The sequence below is a fragment of the Dreissena polymorpha genome, chromosome 3, assembly GCF_020536995.1.
Source record: "Dreissena polymorpha isolate Duluth1 chromosome 3, UMN_Dpol_1.0, whole genome shotgun sequence".
NCBI classification, from domain to species: Eukaryota; Metazoa; Mollusca; class Bivalvia; order Myida; family Dreissenidae; genus Dreissena; species Dreissena polymorpha.
Genome location: NC_068357.1, coordinates 22,511,704 through 22,526,368, shown reverse-complemented (window position 1 = coordinate 22,526,368; position 14,665 = coordinate 22,511,704). Strand labels below are relative to the sequence as shown.

Here is a 14,665-nt window from a genome sequence, read left to right as displayed (position 1 = left end):
TTCCCAACCCTGGGGCGCCCCGCCCACATAGACCACACCCACCAAAAATTTCCATTTACTATAATTTTTTCATTTCTACACGGATTCACTTCAAATTGATACTGAACTTTTGTTATGACATTAGGGTCAATCTCAACTATGCATGGCCCCAATCCCAACCCTGGAGCGCCCGCCCACATAGGCCACACCCACCAAAAAATTCCATTTACTATAATTTTTCATTTCTACACGGATTCACTTCAAATTGATACTGAACTTCTCTTATGACATTAGGGTCAATCTCAACTATGCATGGCCCCATTACCAACCCTGGGGCCCCGCCCACATAGACCACACCCACCCAAAATTGCCTTTTACTATAATTTCTTCTTTTCTACACCGATTCACTTCAAATTGATACTGAACTTCTCTTATGACAATATGGTCAATCTCAGCTATGCATGGCCCCATTACCAACCCTGGGGCACACCTAGGTCAAACATTCGGCGTGGGGATACGCGTCGGCCTCTGCCGCGCCATTTCTAGTTTCCTATTATTAGTAACAGTGACCTTGACCTTAACTCAACTGGCCCCAAATGAACTTCCATGCTAGGTGCATATAAGTAACCTACATATACAATTTCAATACATCCATCCACTCTCGAGTTTATCCCCAAAACCAATTTTCTATTTAAAGGACAAGTGACCTTGACCTTTTCCCAACACACAATCCATACAATCCCAAGCTAGGTCTTAAAACAAGCTTGCTATGTCCAAAGTTTCATCAACTGCTCCACACTAACTAAATTATTGATAGGACCACCTGTTTGATGCTGCCTGGCCATCTGCGATACTTCAATCCAGAGCTCCAGATAAGGGCCGTACAGCCGTAAAAACGCCTTTTTCATGAAGATTTACACATTTATTTTTATAAACTGGACGTACAATTACGACATTAATATCCATTTTACGCATTTACGAAAAAAAATCTGGCCGTACCGATACGTCTGCGTCAGCGCGGCGTGATTTGTTGGTCTCTAACCTAACGGCGCTTTTCGTTAATTTAAATTACCAAAAAGTTGTAGACTGGAATCATATATTATTTTCTATTCTGTCGCGTGATTTCCTGTAACTTGTAAATCCGTCAAAAACGATATGTCTGCGCGCAATTGAATGCCGGCTTAACCGGAAACGGCTCAAAACAACACTTTGTTGTCATATAATGACTACATACGGTGTCTTCTAACCATCCTGACATTAAATCTGTTAACCAAGAAAAAGACATTGTCGCCCCGATATTAAACGATTTGATTGCATCGGTGGCGTAAAACGTTAGAAAACACGATGGGAAACGGATGAGACAGTGAAATAAGTGTTCATTTACTTAGCTTAATAGTTGGCTTGTGTTTTCTTGTCAAGAAAAATGAAGAAATAGCATTAGTCATGAGTTTTAATGTGTAGTTGTATTAGCATCATAATTCAGAATGGAAAACCTAATACAGTAACTGTTTAAGAAGCTACATATATTTATTATAATTGCTGCAAATGTTTCTGTAAAGTCAGTTATACACCCTTCAATATCCAAGACCACGGGTAGTACAGTACTACCTGTATTTTTAGATATGGTAGTACAAGTACTAATTGATTTTAAGCGTTACTCCTTTTCTTTCTGTCAGTGGCAGTACCGTTACTAATTTCACAAATCCTTATCTGGAGCTCTGTTCAATCTAATCTAAAACTAACATTTTTAACTTTATCTAAAACCTGGTTAAAAATATATTGTAACCACATGGGTACAGGTATACAGTAGTATTATTATCATGGCTTTAAAACTAACAATATCAAAATAAGTATAATGAATAGTTTAAAATACTATAATGTATATTTTAAAGTACTAACACAGTCAATACAAAAAAACAATCACATTTGATACAACTATAAACAACACAAATATCCGTAAACTGATGAATGCCCTCTGATGATGCCCTTTGTAAACAAATAGTGTGCAAACTTATTTCAGACCCACACAAATTCAATTCCATCAAAGTTTGACTGTGTACAGACAGACAAAACCTCGTTTATGATCCCCATTTTCATGGAGCATAACATCAAAGAAACATAAAACAACAAATCCATGCACATGCAGTGATGAGGACACAACAGAATCTTGAAAGAACACACACACAAAACATCAATATTAAGTCTTTATTGATTTCCCATCAGATGTTAACATTTTAAAAGGGTTAAATTGGAAAATTATGTGGGATTAAAAGTATCATTTTAAAATGAAACAGTGAATTATGTTTTATATGATCGATTTCCTCATTAAACCATTAGAAAGCATTTTTTCCATAAGCACATACCACCTTCTATCATTAAAATTGATTTCCCCAAATGTCTAACATGTGCATTTCACAATAACTTTAACACATACATGAACACCACAACAACATGAAAAAGATTGTTCTTAAAGATCCGCTTACCTTGCAGAGTAGACAAGGCTCTTCTTTGGCGCTGATCCCATTCCTGGGGGCTTTGGGACTTTCTGGTTTAAATCTAGTGGAGGTACAGGGGCATCAAATACTGGCTCAGAATTCTTGTGGTTATCAGTTCTTGGGGCAGAGTTGGAGCGTTTCCTCCGTTTTTCCCGTTTATCTCTTTCTTCAGGTGATTTATCATCCTTAGCTTTTGAAATAATATTCTCTTTGCTTGTATCTTTACTGCTCTGATGAATGCCACTGTCATTGGATAGTGTACCATTCACTTCCACTTTAGGACTTAAAACTGCCTGATTGCCATTATTCTCATTACTTTGTATGGATTTTTCTTCTAAAGGAGAAAATGCAGGAGATGCTTTAGAACGTATGTGTTCATCAATTGTTGTCAATGATTGCCTTCGACGTGACTTGTCCTCTGACCTGGATGAACTTCTACCTCGATCTTTTCCATCGCGACTTCGACTCCTAGACCGCCTGTCTGCACCAGCGATATCACCATCAGATTTTGTCTTCTCCTTTAGAAGCAAGTCAATAGGCTTGAGTAAATGTCTGGATTTGGATGGGGAGGCTCCAGGACTATTTGAATCCGATGTTTTCTTTTCTTTCAGAATCTTATCTAAACTATCCGAGCTACGCTCTTTTTTTAATGAACTAGATATTTTGCCAAATTGTGTTAATTTAAGATTGTTGAGCACAGCTAACTTTTTAACGTCTGATAAACTCTCTTTATCTTTTAATGATGACTTTGAAGGACTAGATGGTATCTTTGATGGAACATTGACTCTATTGCCTAAATCTTTTGCTCGCTTTTCACTAAAATGGTCCCCTAGTCTATCTGAAAGGTTGTTTGGTACACTAAATGCATGAGGTATACTATAATGGGCTGCACTGTAACTGGCGCTTGAATGATCTACTTTATTAGTCCGTGATCTATCGGTACCTACGAATGAAAATGACACATCTTTGCTCTCAAGGCCTTGACTTTTTTCTTCAACCTTTTCCTTAATAAATAAGCCTAACTGCTCTTGCGGACTGTCTTCAATATCATCATCAATGAAAATCAAAGAATTTCGCATGGCTTTGCTTGCATCCTTATCATCAAAATACAAGGAATTTCTTGCTAAACTATCTAGTTTCAAGTCGTCTTCATCAGCAAGCGTGTGCATGAGATTTATCTTAGTCTTTGACTTAGATGAACCTTTATGAACTTTTCCATCTGTATTCATCATCTCATCTGCCTCTTCATCGTTTTCACTATTGTCTGTACTAGAGGCAAACCCAGACACCCCTTGCCATTGACTAGCTTGAGTAAAGGGTGCGGCACGAGTGGCATTCTCATCGACATTGTCATCTGCCATTGTATGAGTTTTATCGTCCGTCTGCATGATTGCAAACGTGAGTTGGGCTCTACTTATTAAATGCTCTGGGTAAGAGTTTTCTACAATATTGCACGAGGGTTCAGACTGCCGACGAGGGACGCCACTTAAAGAAGCATTGCGATCTTGGTCACTCATATTTTCTGGCACACTAATTGCTTTTGGAAGATCTAATATGTGCTCCTTTCCAACTCTCTCAAAGTTCCTTACCAACTGTTTAACACTGTGTGTTTTTGGCTGAGCAATTTCATTTGAAGTAGCTGAAGCTAATATTCCACCAGTAACACCAGAAGCTCTGATTGCTGCTACCTTAGGTTCCACACTGACTTTGTTACTAGCACTTTCTACCAACTCAATCTGTGGCAATGTTCGAGTTGGCTTCGATATAGCACCATTAGGTTTATCGGCACAAGGTTTATCACTAACAGCGACCTTTGGCTCTGGTTTAGCAGGTTCACTGGTCACTACTTGCACAACACTTCCAATATCTGTGTCTTTCAAATTCTGCTTACTTTCACTTGTTTTCAGAATACCTTTCAACTGAGAATCAAGTTTACCCAATTCCTTAGAAACTTCAACTGTTTTCTCCTCCCTGTGAACCACTTTCACTTCAGTTTCCTTTTCCTCATATTTCTCTTTGATTTTCAGCTCAGCTAAATGCTTCTCTTCACCATCATGATGGACTAGTTCTATGTGAGCCTCTTTTTCTTCTCGCAATTTGTTATCCATGTTCTTGTATTTCTCTTCAATGATCTGATCAGCTTCTTTGAGTTTCTTCAAGTTTTCCTCACCATCATTCTCACTGAGATTTTCATCAATGACCTCAGTGGCTCCATGATACTGATTCAAACTGTAATATAATCATGGTATATACACTGTACCATCAATACAAACAAGAGTAGATGTTTCAAACACATAAATAACATATTATCTATAATTCTTTGAATACTGTTGTTCAACATAATACTATTATAATTCTTAAGGAACCTAATCTTGCATAGCCTGTATTGAAACATAAATAATTGAAAGGCAAGACACGAGTATATACCAATTGTGTTATTTGTCTTTTTTGCCCATCCTCATTAGTAATGATAAAATTCTTTTAGTTTGAGGAATGCCCTTAATTTCATGATTTTGAAACATTTGATGAGTTTGAATCATGTAAGCTGTATCCTAGTTATTCCATACCCTATTCCTGGTGACTGTTTCATTCCCAGGGGCGGTGATGTAGTTGTTGTCGTGGTGATGGAGCCATCAGCGTAACCCTTCTCCCAGTCATAGGGGTCGCTATCCCGGACATTCTTACGCCTCATGCACTGCTCAAAAAGGTTCTGAAGAAGAGCGTAATCAGGCTTCTCAAAATAGTCCAGACCATTCAAGTGGTTTAAAAACTCTCGAAACTCAGTCGGCATGTTTTTCAATAGCAGGGCGTGATCGTATTTTTCTTTCATGATCCCAACTTGTTCCTTGTCCTTGATTTTTCTCCATGGCAACTGTCCAGCTAAAAACTCCACCAGCATGTAGAATAGGGACCATAGGTCATCATGACGACCCATCTCCTGCAAAACAGGCCAACAAATATGTGTAGTAGACAACTAGATACCACATTGGTTGAAATTAACATGGTTATGAGCCAAGCTGTGGGAAAATGGGGCTTAATACATGTGCGTAAAGGGTCATCCCAGATTAGCATGTGCAGTCTGCACAGGCTAATCAGACACTTTCCGCTTTAATGGTATTGTAGTTTACAGAAAGACTCTTCTTAGCAAAAATCCAGTTTTGGCGGAAAGTGTTGTCCCTGATTAGTCTATGCAGACTGCACAGGCTAATCTGGGATGACACTTTACGCACATGCATTGAACCCCCTTTTTACAGAGCGCAGCTCATTTCCTTTAAAAAAAATACTTCCCACATGTGCATTAATACTTCCCACATGTGCATTAATACTTCCCACATGTGCATTAATACTTCCCACATGTGCATTAGTACTTCCCACATGTGCATTAATACTTCCCACATGTGCATTTATACTTCCCACATGTGCATTAATACTTTCCACATGTGCATTTATACTTCCCACATGTGCATTAAATACTTCCCACATGTGCATTAAATACTTCCCACATGTGCATTAAATACTTTCCACATGTGCATTAATACTTCCCACATGTGCATTAAATACTTCCCACATGTGCATTAAATACTTCCTACATGTGCATTAAATACTTCCCACATGTGCATTTAATACTTCCCACATGTGCAGTAAATACTTCCCACATGTGCATTAAACCAAGTTTATGCAGAGCTAGGCTCATTATTATGAATAAGTTGGGAAAAAATGGTACGAATATTATCACATGACAATTTGAACATGTCTTCTTCAGTTGGGAAAAAAAACTGCAACTAAATTATGTTCATGAGCTTTTATATTTAGTATAATATAGAAGCATTAGCATTTAAATTATTCCCATTTTGGTAACCATCGATTTATATTATTCACTTCAAAATACTCCTTTGAACTAATCCTTTGCATGGGAATTAACAAAAAAAAGCATTTGATTATCAATAAACAACAATATGGAGTTCCAATGCATACAGACTAATTGACAAAGTGATCTCCAAAGTTTTTTTTATAGCCACACATCAATCTGACAGAAGAGTTGTTTATTGACCAATATATAATAATATAAGAAAATAAGTTCAATTTGTGTAGTATATGTACAAATGAGAATTTTAATAATGCTGATTTCAGGTTGTTGACTTTTTGAATGATTAATAAGACAACATGATATTCAAAGTTGTCTTCAACTCGTGTCGGTATTATAATACATGACAAGGTTTTATTGTCTGACTTCATATAACAAAGCTCTGGGATCTATATCCTATTCAAATTACAGCTACATTCTATATCTGACTTTGTTGCCACGACAACCACATACATTCTCTAATTATTGTAGAACAATAAAAACGCTAACAAGAAATAGCAATGCCACAGGAGCTGCAGACCTCTTATGTCTGTTGTTTGTTGAAGAGTAATTACTTCATTGCTATAAAGATACCATCTATTAATATTGCAGCAAGAGAATTGATTAGAAGGCAGCATCAAAGAAGTGCTGATCTAGACAGACTTAGTCTGCACAATAACCTTTTATCACTTAGATACGTACTTTGACGCATGTGTAGTCCCTTAGAAAGTTATATTTAAGACTTTTCTTTCTAGATTCAAGTTTTTCATGCTTCATTTCCAACCCTTAGATACTGATGAGCAGCAAAAAGCATAAAACCTGAACAGCACATACTGTCCATATCACACACCATTCATATCACACAGTGACCATAGCACACACTGCCCATATCACAAACCATTCATATAACACAGTGACCATAGCACACACTGCCCATATCACACACCATTCATTTCACACAGTGACCATAGCACACACTGCCCATATCACACACCATTCATATCACACAGTGACCATAGCACACACTGCAATATCACACTCTGTCCATTTAACAAAATGCCCATATCACACACTGCCTATATTACATGTTGCCCATTGCACACACTGCCCATATCACACACTGCACATAGCACACACTGCCCATATCACACACCATTCATATCACACAGTGACCATAGCACACACTGCAATATCACACTCAGTCCATTTAAAAAAATGCCCATATCACACACTGCCTATATCACATGTTGCCCATTGCACACACAGTATCCATATCACACACTGCCCAAATCACACTCTGCCCATGTCACACTCTGCCTATATCACACAGTGTCCTTATCACACACAGTTCATATCACACACTGTCCATATCACACACTGCCCACATCACACACTGTCCATATCACACACTGCCCACAGCACACTACCCCTATCACACACTGTCCATTACTCCCTGCCTATATCACACACTGTCCATATCACACACTGCCCATATCACACACTGTTCATAACACAAACTGTCTATATAACACACTGTCCATATCACATACTGTCCACAGCAAACAGTCCATAGCAGCACTTATTAATCATGTGAACACACAAAAATTGACCTATAATAATTTAAAAGATCCCACAATACCTTATTTTTATGTGCGTTCACCGAGGCATATCTGACAGTGCCCCTAAATCCTGCCGCAGTCCTCGGGGGTCGAACCTCTCCCGTGGGTGTGGTGTACTGGCGGGCCAGTCCGTAGTCAAGCATGTACACCTTCTTAGTCTGGTTCTGCAGTCTGCCCATTGCAAAATTGGACTGAAAGCAAACAGAAACTGGATGTTCACACTGTATTATATGATTAAGGACATAATCCGTTTGCTTTGTTGTGTGGGCAGCCAATCAAAACTTGGACTGAAAAGGATGACATAGTTTTAGTATTACATCATCATGGAATGTAGCCCATCTTGGTTTCATTATATAGGCGGTCAATCGCAAAGTTTGAACATATTGCAAATTAATTGAAATAATGCTGTGTTAAGGCACTTATAAATAAACAAACACCTACATAGGATATGAACTTTCAGCTTTTGTGAACCTTTACATGTAAGTCTTTAAAATCATAATTGCCATTTATTAAATCCAATTTTATTCATATTTGGATAACTATCAGAGAGAGTGCAAATTAAATGAAAGCAAACACATATCTGTTTTTAATTTACATTTGCAAGAATTATGTACTCAACCTAACAACAAAATAAATCACTAAACCAGAGCTACATATATATATATATATATATATATATATATATATGCTTAAATAGGATAAATATCGAAGCAAACAAGCATGTAAAGGAGGGCTTCTTTATTCTAGAGCTTTAGTTGAATAGAGGCTTCATTCCTCTAAAAAATTCATTAAATTAATGGATACTCCAAAATGAAACTTAACCCTTTCAGCTACCTATCAACGAAAAATTATCTCCAAATAAGGTTTTAACAATATTGTGCGTTCTCAAAACCCATTTCAATTATTTCACAAACTGTCTGGATTCACATACTGGTTTGATGTCACGGTGCAGAAAGCCCACATCATGGATGGCCTCGATTCCCCGCAGGATCTGTGCTCCAAGCCTCAGCGTTGTGCCAAGCGTGAAACAGCCCTTCGGCTGGCTGCGTCTCAACTCTGCCAGGTTCTTCCCCTGCAGGGTCATCACTACGTAGTTGTAATGCTCATTGCGACCACACCCTATGAACCGACACACGTGGTCACGACCTTAAATAATAGAACTGTTGTTGTTATTTCTTTATGAATTTAAGTTAGAAATTTCACAAAAATTAAATATTCTTATCATGAAAATTCTGTATGTTTAAGCTAGGCATACAATCAAATAATAATAATTTTTACCTTTTGGTTTCATTATTTATGACTTACTTGGGGAGTTGGAGGGGAGTTGGAGGGGAAAGTGTTTTTTTTACAGTTCATGGTGAGGTATTCTTAAAACACGTGTTCTAATACCAACATGCTCCTAATGCTACAATCTTTACTAAAATGACTTTAACGCTGACCCTTCAAGCTTTGAATGTGAAAATACCTGCATTTTAATGTTAAGATGATATAGCAGTCACCAGTCTTCGAAATTAGCTTTGAAAAGTTACATGCCAGTCGGGCCAGTTACTTTAGAATGTTTACATGCCCAACATATTTTTTACATGCCTAAACTTTTTTAACCAAAATTATAACAAATCACAACATTTTAACACTTACATGCTACACATAGTAAAGCAGAACATTTGTTTCAATAGTAGTGAATACAATTACATCTAATCAGTCACAAGAATTAAGACGGTCGATCGTTAAACCAGTGCTCTTGAAAAGAGCGTTCTCTGGTGTCCTCGTACCATTTCTTGGCCTCCTTTTTCTCTCAATCATTGTCAATTTTCTATTTTGGAAGTGCTTTATCGGGCTTAGCCCCATCAACATACCTAAGATACTGCATAGCCTCTATGTTGACAATGACATTTGTTTACATTGACAAAAACGGAAGCGTATTACTTGATTGAAATGATCGATTCAAAAAGCATCTTCTCGATTAATGTCTAGAGAAACCGTCGATAAGAACCGAATGTGACCGAACTGCATCGGTCAAAAACAATAACGATGACGTGTGCAAGCAGGTGCGTGTTGTTAAACCAATCGAATTTCATTGTTTTACAACTTACGGCAAGGTGTTTGTTCGCAAAATTGAAAAACAGATCTGCAAATATCAAGAACCGCTTACGATTTTTTAATAAACTGTCAATTGGCTTCAATAATTTACATGCCCGGCGGGCCACAAACGTGAATTTTTGTATGTGCCCGGCAGTAATTTTACTCGCCACGGGCGATCGGGCGTGTGCTAATTTCGAAGACTGAGTCACTGTTGTTTGTACATATATCATTTAGCAAAATTTACCTTGGAGTTTCTTCAGTACAGCTACCTCCATCTTGAGCACCTGCTTTGGCTGCTTGGCAGACTCGAGCTTGAGAGCAACAGGTTCCTTGGTTACAGTATCCAGGCCCTCATAGATCTCGCCAAAACCTCCCCCACCCACCTTGCGCACCTAGAGCAACACAATGAACATACAGACTGACATAGATCTCAACACTTACTTGTTAGACTCATCATGCTTGTTTACTGATTTAAAGAAAATCAGTTGTATAGGTTATAATGTATTGTTGTTTCTTTGCTTTTTTTTATCTTTACAATAGTATATCAATAATTTAACAGCAGTCAATGAATCTCAATCTTCTGTCCTAATTAGGCTGGTTTACCAGTACATAGTACAGGTTTGTGTAAATATATTAAAAATATGATGACGATAGGTCCTTAATGTTAAGATCATTATCAAGTTACTATGATAAATTCTGACTGGTTATAATAAACATACCACTTTCCATCTGTCTTTCACTACTTGACCGGCCTGCAAAAGATCTTCTGTCGTCATGGTTACTCTTGCAGGTCACGGCCTTCTCAATCAATCAAATCCTCACATAATGTCATGTGAGTCTGTCCTCATCCAATGAAAAAGCTTGTTACAGCAGTATATGTCTCTTTAGTCCACCATTTTGAGTCTAAAAAAGGAAAAAAGGCAAATGTCTTACTTTAGTAGCAAATTAAATAATATATAATTACTTTACTTTAAAACTACCTTAATTGCCAATTTCAAAACAACAGGGTGTCCAGAAGATTGATTTGCAAAAGAACTTGCCTGAAGTAACCATATTTACATGTAGTACAAAGTAGATTGAATGAAGAATATGCAAAATATTCAAAGTTGATGGATGAAAAACTCTGTTTCATGATCTGCCAAAACGTGTGCATCTCACTATGCATAACCAAACATTAATACAACTGCAACTGAAATTATTCAATTGACTAATGAACCTTTCGCATGATTAATTATTAATACCCTGATTATTACCATTCAAAAAAACAGATAAAAAATTAAAAAATCGTGCAAGCCCATCTTCTGATGATTTGCACTTTCGAAGAATAACAACAAGGACATAATGATGACAAGCTGGGTATCAGAATAATAACAAGGATATAATGATGACAAGCTGGGTATCAGAATAACAAGCAAATTCGTTGAATTGATATCCCCCGCCAATATGCTTCTGGACACAAAAGTGTTATATCTGACACTCAAAAAAGCATTTTTTCAAGATACAAAGGGCCATAACTCCTTTATTATCCTATGGTGTACAATGCTATTTGGCGTGCATCATCCTCATTCATATATATACTCATACCAAGTCTCAATGAAATCCGCCAAAGCACTTCCAAGATATGGCTCCGGACACAAAAAAGCATTTTTCCAAGATACAAAGGGCCATAACTCTGATAACTCACAGATGGTGTACAATGCCATTAGGCGTGCATCATCCTCTTATCCCAGAGCTACAGATAAGGATTTGTGAAATCAGTAACAGTACTGCCACTGACAGAAAGAAAAGGAGTAACGCTGAAAATCAATTAGTACATGTACTACCATATCCAAAAATACAGGTAGTACTGTACTACCCGTGTTCTTGGATATTTAAGGATGTATAACTGACTTTAAAGAAACATTTTCAGCAATTATAATAAATATATTTAGCTTCTTAAACAGTCACTTTATTAGGGTTTCCATTCTGAAGTACATGTATGATGCAAATACAACCACACATTATAACTCATGACTAAATACTATTTCTTTATTTTTCTTGACAAAAAAACACAAGCCAACTAGTAAGCTAAGCCTAAGTAAATGAACACTAATGTCACTGTCTCATCTGTTTCCCATCGTGTTTTCTAACGTATTTGGCCACCGATGCAATCAAATCGTTTAATATCTGGGCGACAATGTATTTGTGGGTTACAGATTGAATGTCAGGATGGTTTGACGACCTTATGTGGTCATTATATGACAACAAAGTGTGTTTGTTTTAACCGCTTTCGGTTTACCTGGCCTTCCCTTCGCGCAGACATATTGCTTTTGACGGGTTAACGAGTTACCGGAAATCACATAACAGAATAGACAATAATACCTGAACCAAGTCTACACTTTTTGGTAAATTTAAATTGATGAAAAGCGCCGTAAGGTTAGAGACCAACAAATCACGACGCGCCGACGCGGACGTATTGGTACAGCATGACTTTTTTCGTAAATGCGTAAAAGGGATATTAAAGTCTTAATTGTACGTCCAGTTTATAAAAATAAATGCGTAAACCTTCATGAAAAAGCCGTTTTTACAGCTGTACGGCCCTTATCTGGAGCTCTGTATCCATATATATACTCATATCAAGTTTCATTGAAATCCGCCAAAGCACTTCCAAGATATGGCTCCGGACACAAAAGTGCTGGAAGGACGGACGGATGGACGGACGGCGGACGGACAACGCCAAAACAATATTCCTCCGCCTATGGCAGGGGAAAACAACAAGGACATAATGATGACAAGCTGGGTATCAGAATAATAACAAGGTCATAATGATGACAAGCTGGGTACCAGAATAACAACAAGGACATAATGTTGACAAGATGGGTACCAGAATAACAACAAGGACATAATGATGACAAGCTGGGTATCAGAATAACAAGGACATAATGATGATAAGTTGGGTACCAGAATAACAACAAGGACATAACTAGAAATGGCGCGGCAGAGGCCGACGCGTATCCCCACACTGCATGTTTGACCCAGGGGCGCCCCAGGGTTGGTAATGGGGCCATGCATAGCTGAGATTAACCGTATTGTCATAAGAGAAGTTCAGTATCAATTAGAAGTGAATCGGTGTAGAAATGAAGAAATTATAGTTAAAGGCAATTCTGGGTGGGCGTGGCCTATGTGGGCGGGGCCCCCCAGGGTTGGTAATTGGGCCATGCATAGTTGAGATTGACTGTATTGTAATAAGAGAGGTTCAGTATCAATTTGAAGTGAATCGGTGTAGAAATAAGGAAATTATAGTGATTGGGCAATTTTGGGTGAGCGTGGCCTATGTGGGCGGGGCGCCCCAGGGTTGGTAATGGGGTCATGCATAGTTGAGATTGACCCTATTGTCATAAGAGAGGTTCGGTATCAATTTGAAGATAATCGGTGTAGAAATGAAGAAATTATAGTAAAATAACCTTAAAAAATGAGTAAAAATCTCTGACCCGGCCCACCCCAACCCCCATAACTTTTGACCAAGGGGTCAGATCAAAATTCCAAATAGTGCAGAGTCGCTCATATGCTCATAGCTACCATGTGTGTAAGTTTCAAGGTTCTAGTGCTAATAGTGTAGGAGAAGATAATGGCCAGGACGGACGGATGGACAGACGGACGGCGGAGATAACCACAATATCCCCAAGCTTTTCAAAAAGCGTGGGGATAAAGACAATTTTGGGTGGGTGTGGCCTATTATGGGCTGGGCGCCCCAGGGTTGGTAATGGGGCCATACATAGTTGAGATTGACCATATTGTCATAAGAGATGTTCAGTATCAATTTGAAGTAAATCGGTGTAGAAATGAAGAAATTATAGTAAAAGGCAATTTTGGGTGGGCGTGGCCTATGTGGGCATTGCCTATGTCGGCAGGGTGCCCTAGGGTTGGTAATGGGGCCATGCATAGCTGAGATTGACCGTATTGTCATAAGAGAGGTTCAGCATCAATTTGAAGTGAATCGAGTACAAATGAAGAAATTATAGTAAAAGGCAATTTTAGGTGGGCGTAGCCTATGTGGCCGGGGCGCCCCAGGGTTGGTAATAGGGCCATGCATAGTTGAGATTGACCGTATTGTCATAAGAGAGGCTCAGAATCAATTTGAAGTAAATCGGTGCAGAAATGAAGAAGTTTATGTAAAATAACACAGGTACCAGAATAACAAAAAGGACACAATGATGACAAGCTGAGTATAAGAATAACAAGGACATAATGATGACAAGCTAGGTACCAGGTTAACAACAAGGACATAAAGTTGACAAGCTGGGTACAAGTAATATTATGAATTGATTATCTGAAGACATGCTAAAGCTAAGGCATTATACACAAATACTGCATAAATAAGACAAAGCTGTAATGGTTTCTTGGACAAAGGAATGATTATCAATTACTTTCTGAAAGATGATTGTGTCATTATAATGTTGTTGAAACAGAAATTTTTTACAAATTAACTTTCTTATTAAAATTATACAATTTTCACACAAAAGGTTGAATTGCAAATCTTTAACTATTTTCAAATAGGCAACAATTTTAACGTTCAACAGGCCCATCACAACGGTGGTTTATAGGTAAAGATTGTAATCTGCAAATCACCAAAGACATACAATACCCAAGTTTTAGTCAGTGTCTGT

The 14,665-nt window shown here is 38.0% G+C and overlaps 1 protein-coding gene across 2 annotated transcripts in view; it reads right to left on the bottom strand.

Annotated features, from left to right (window-relative positions):
• The window catches only part of LOC127873265 (uncharacterized), a 50,494-nt gene that overhangs the window by 10,543 nt on the left and 25,286 nt on the right, over positions 1 to 14,665 (bottom strand). For both annotated transcript variants that reach the window (XR_008046097.1, XM_052417040.1), the window contains exons 2-7: positions 10,739 to 10,922; positions 10,264 to 10,411; positions 8,869 to 9,083; positions 7,958 to 8,128; positions 5,042 to 5,412; positions 2,463 to 4,703 (exon numbers count right to left, since the gene is read on the bottom strand). Coding sequence is in view for 1 of the 2 variants with exons in the window: in XM_052417040.1 (XP_052273000.1) it covers positions 2,463 to 4,703; positions 5,042 to 5,412; positions 7,958 to 8,128; positions 8,869 to 9,083; positions 10,264 to 10,411; positions 10,739 to 10,795 (3,203 nt within the window). In the remaining variant the exon portion in view is untranslated. The remainder of the gene's footprint in view (positions 1 to 2,462; positions 4,704 to 5,041; positions 5,413 to 7,957; positions 8,129 to 8,868; positions 9,084 to 10,263; positions 10,412 to 10,738; positions 10,923 to 14,665) is intronic.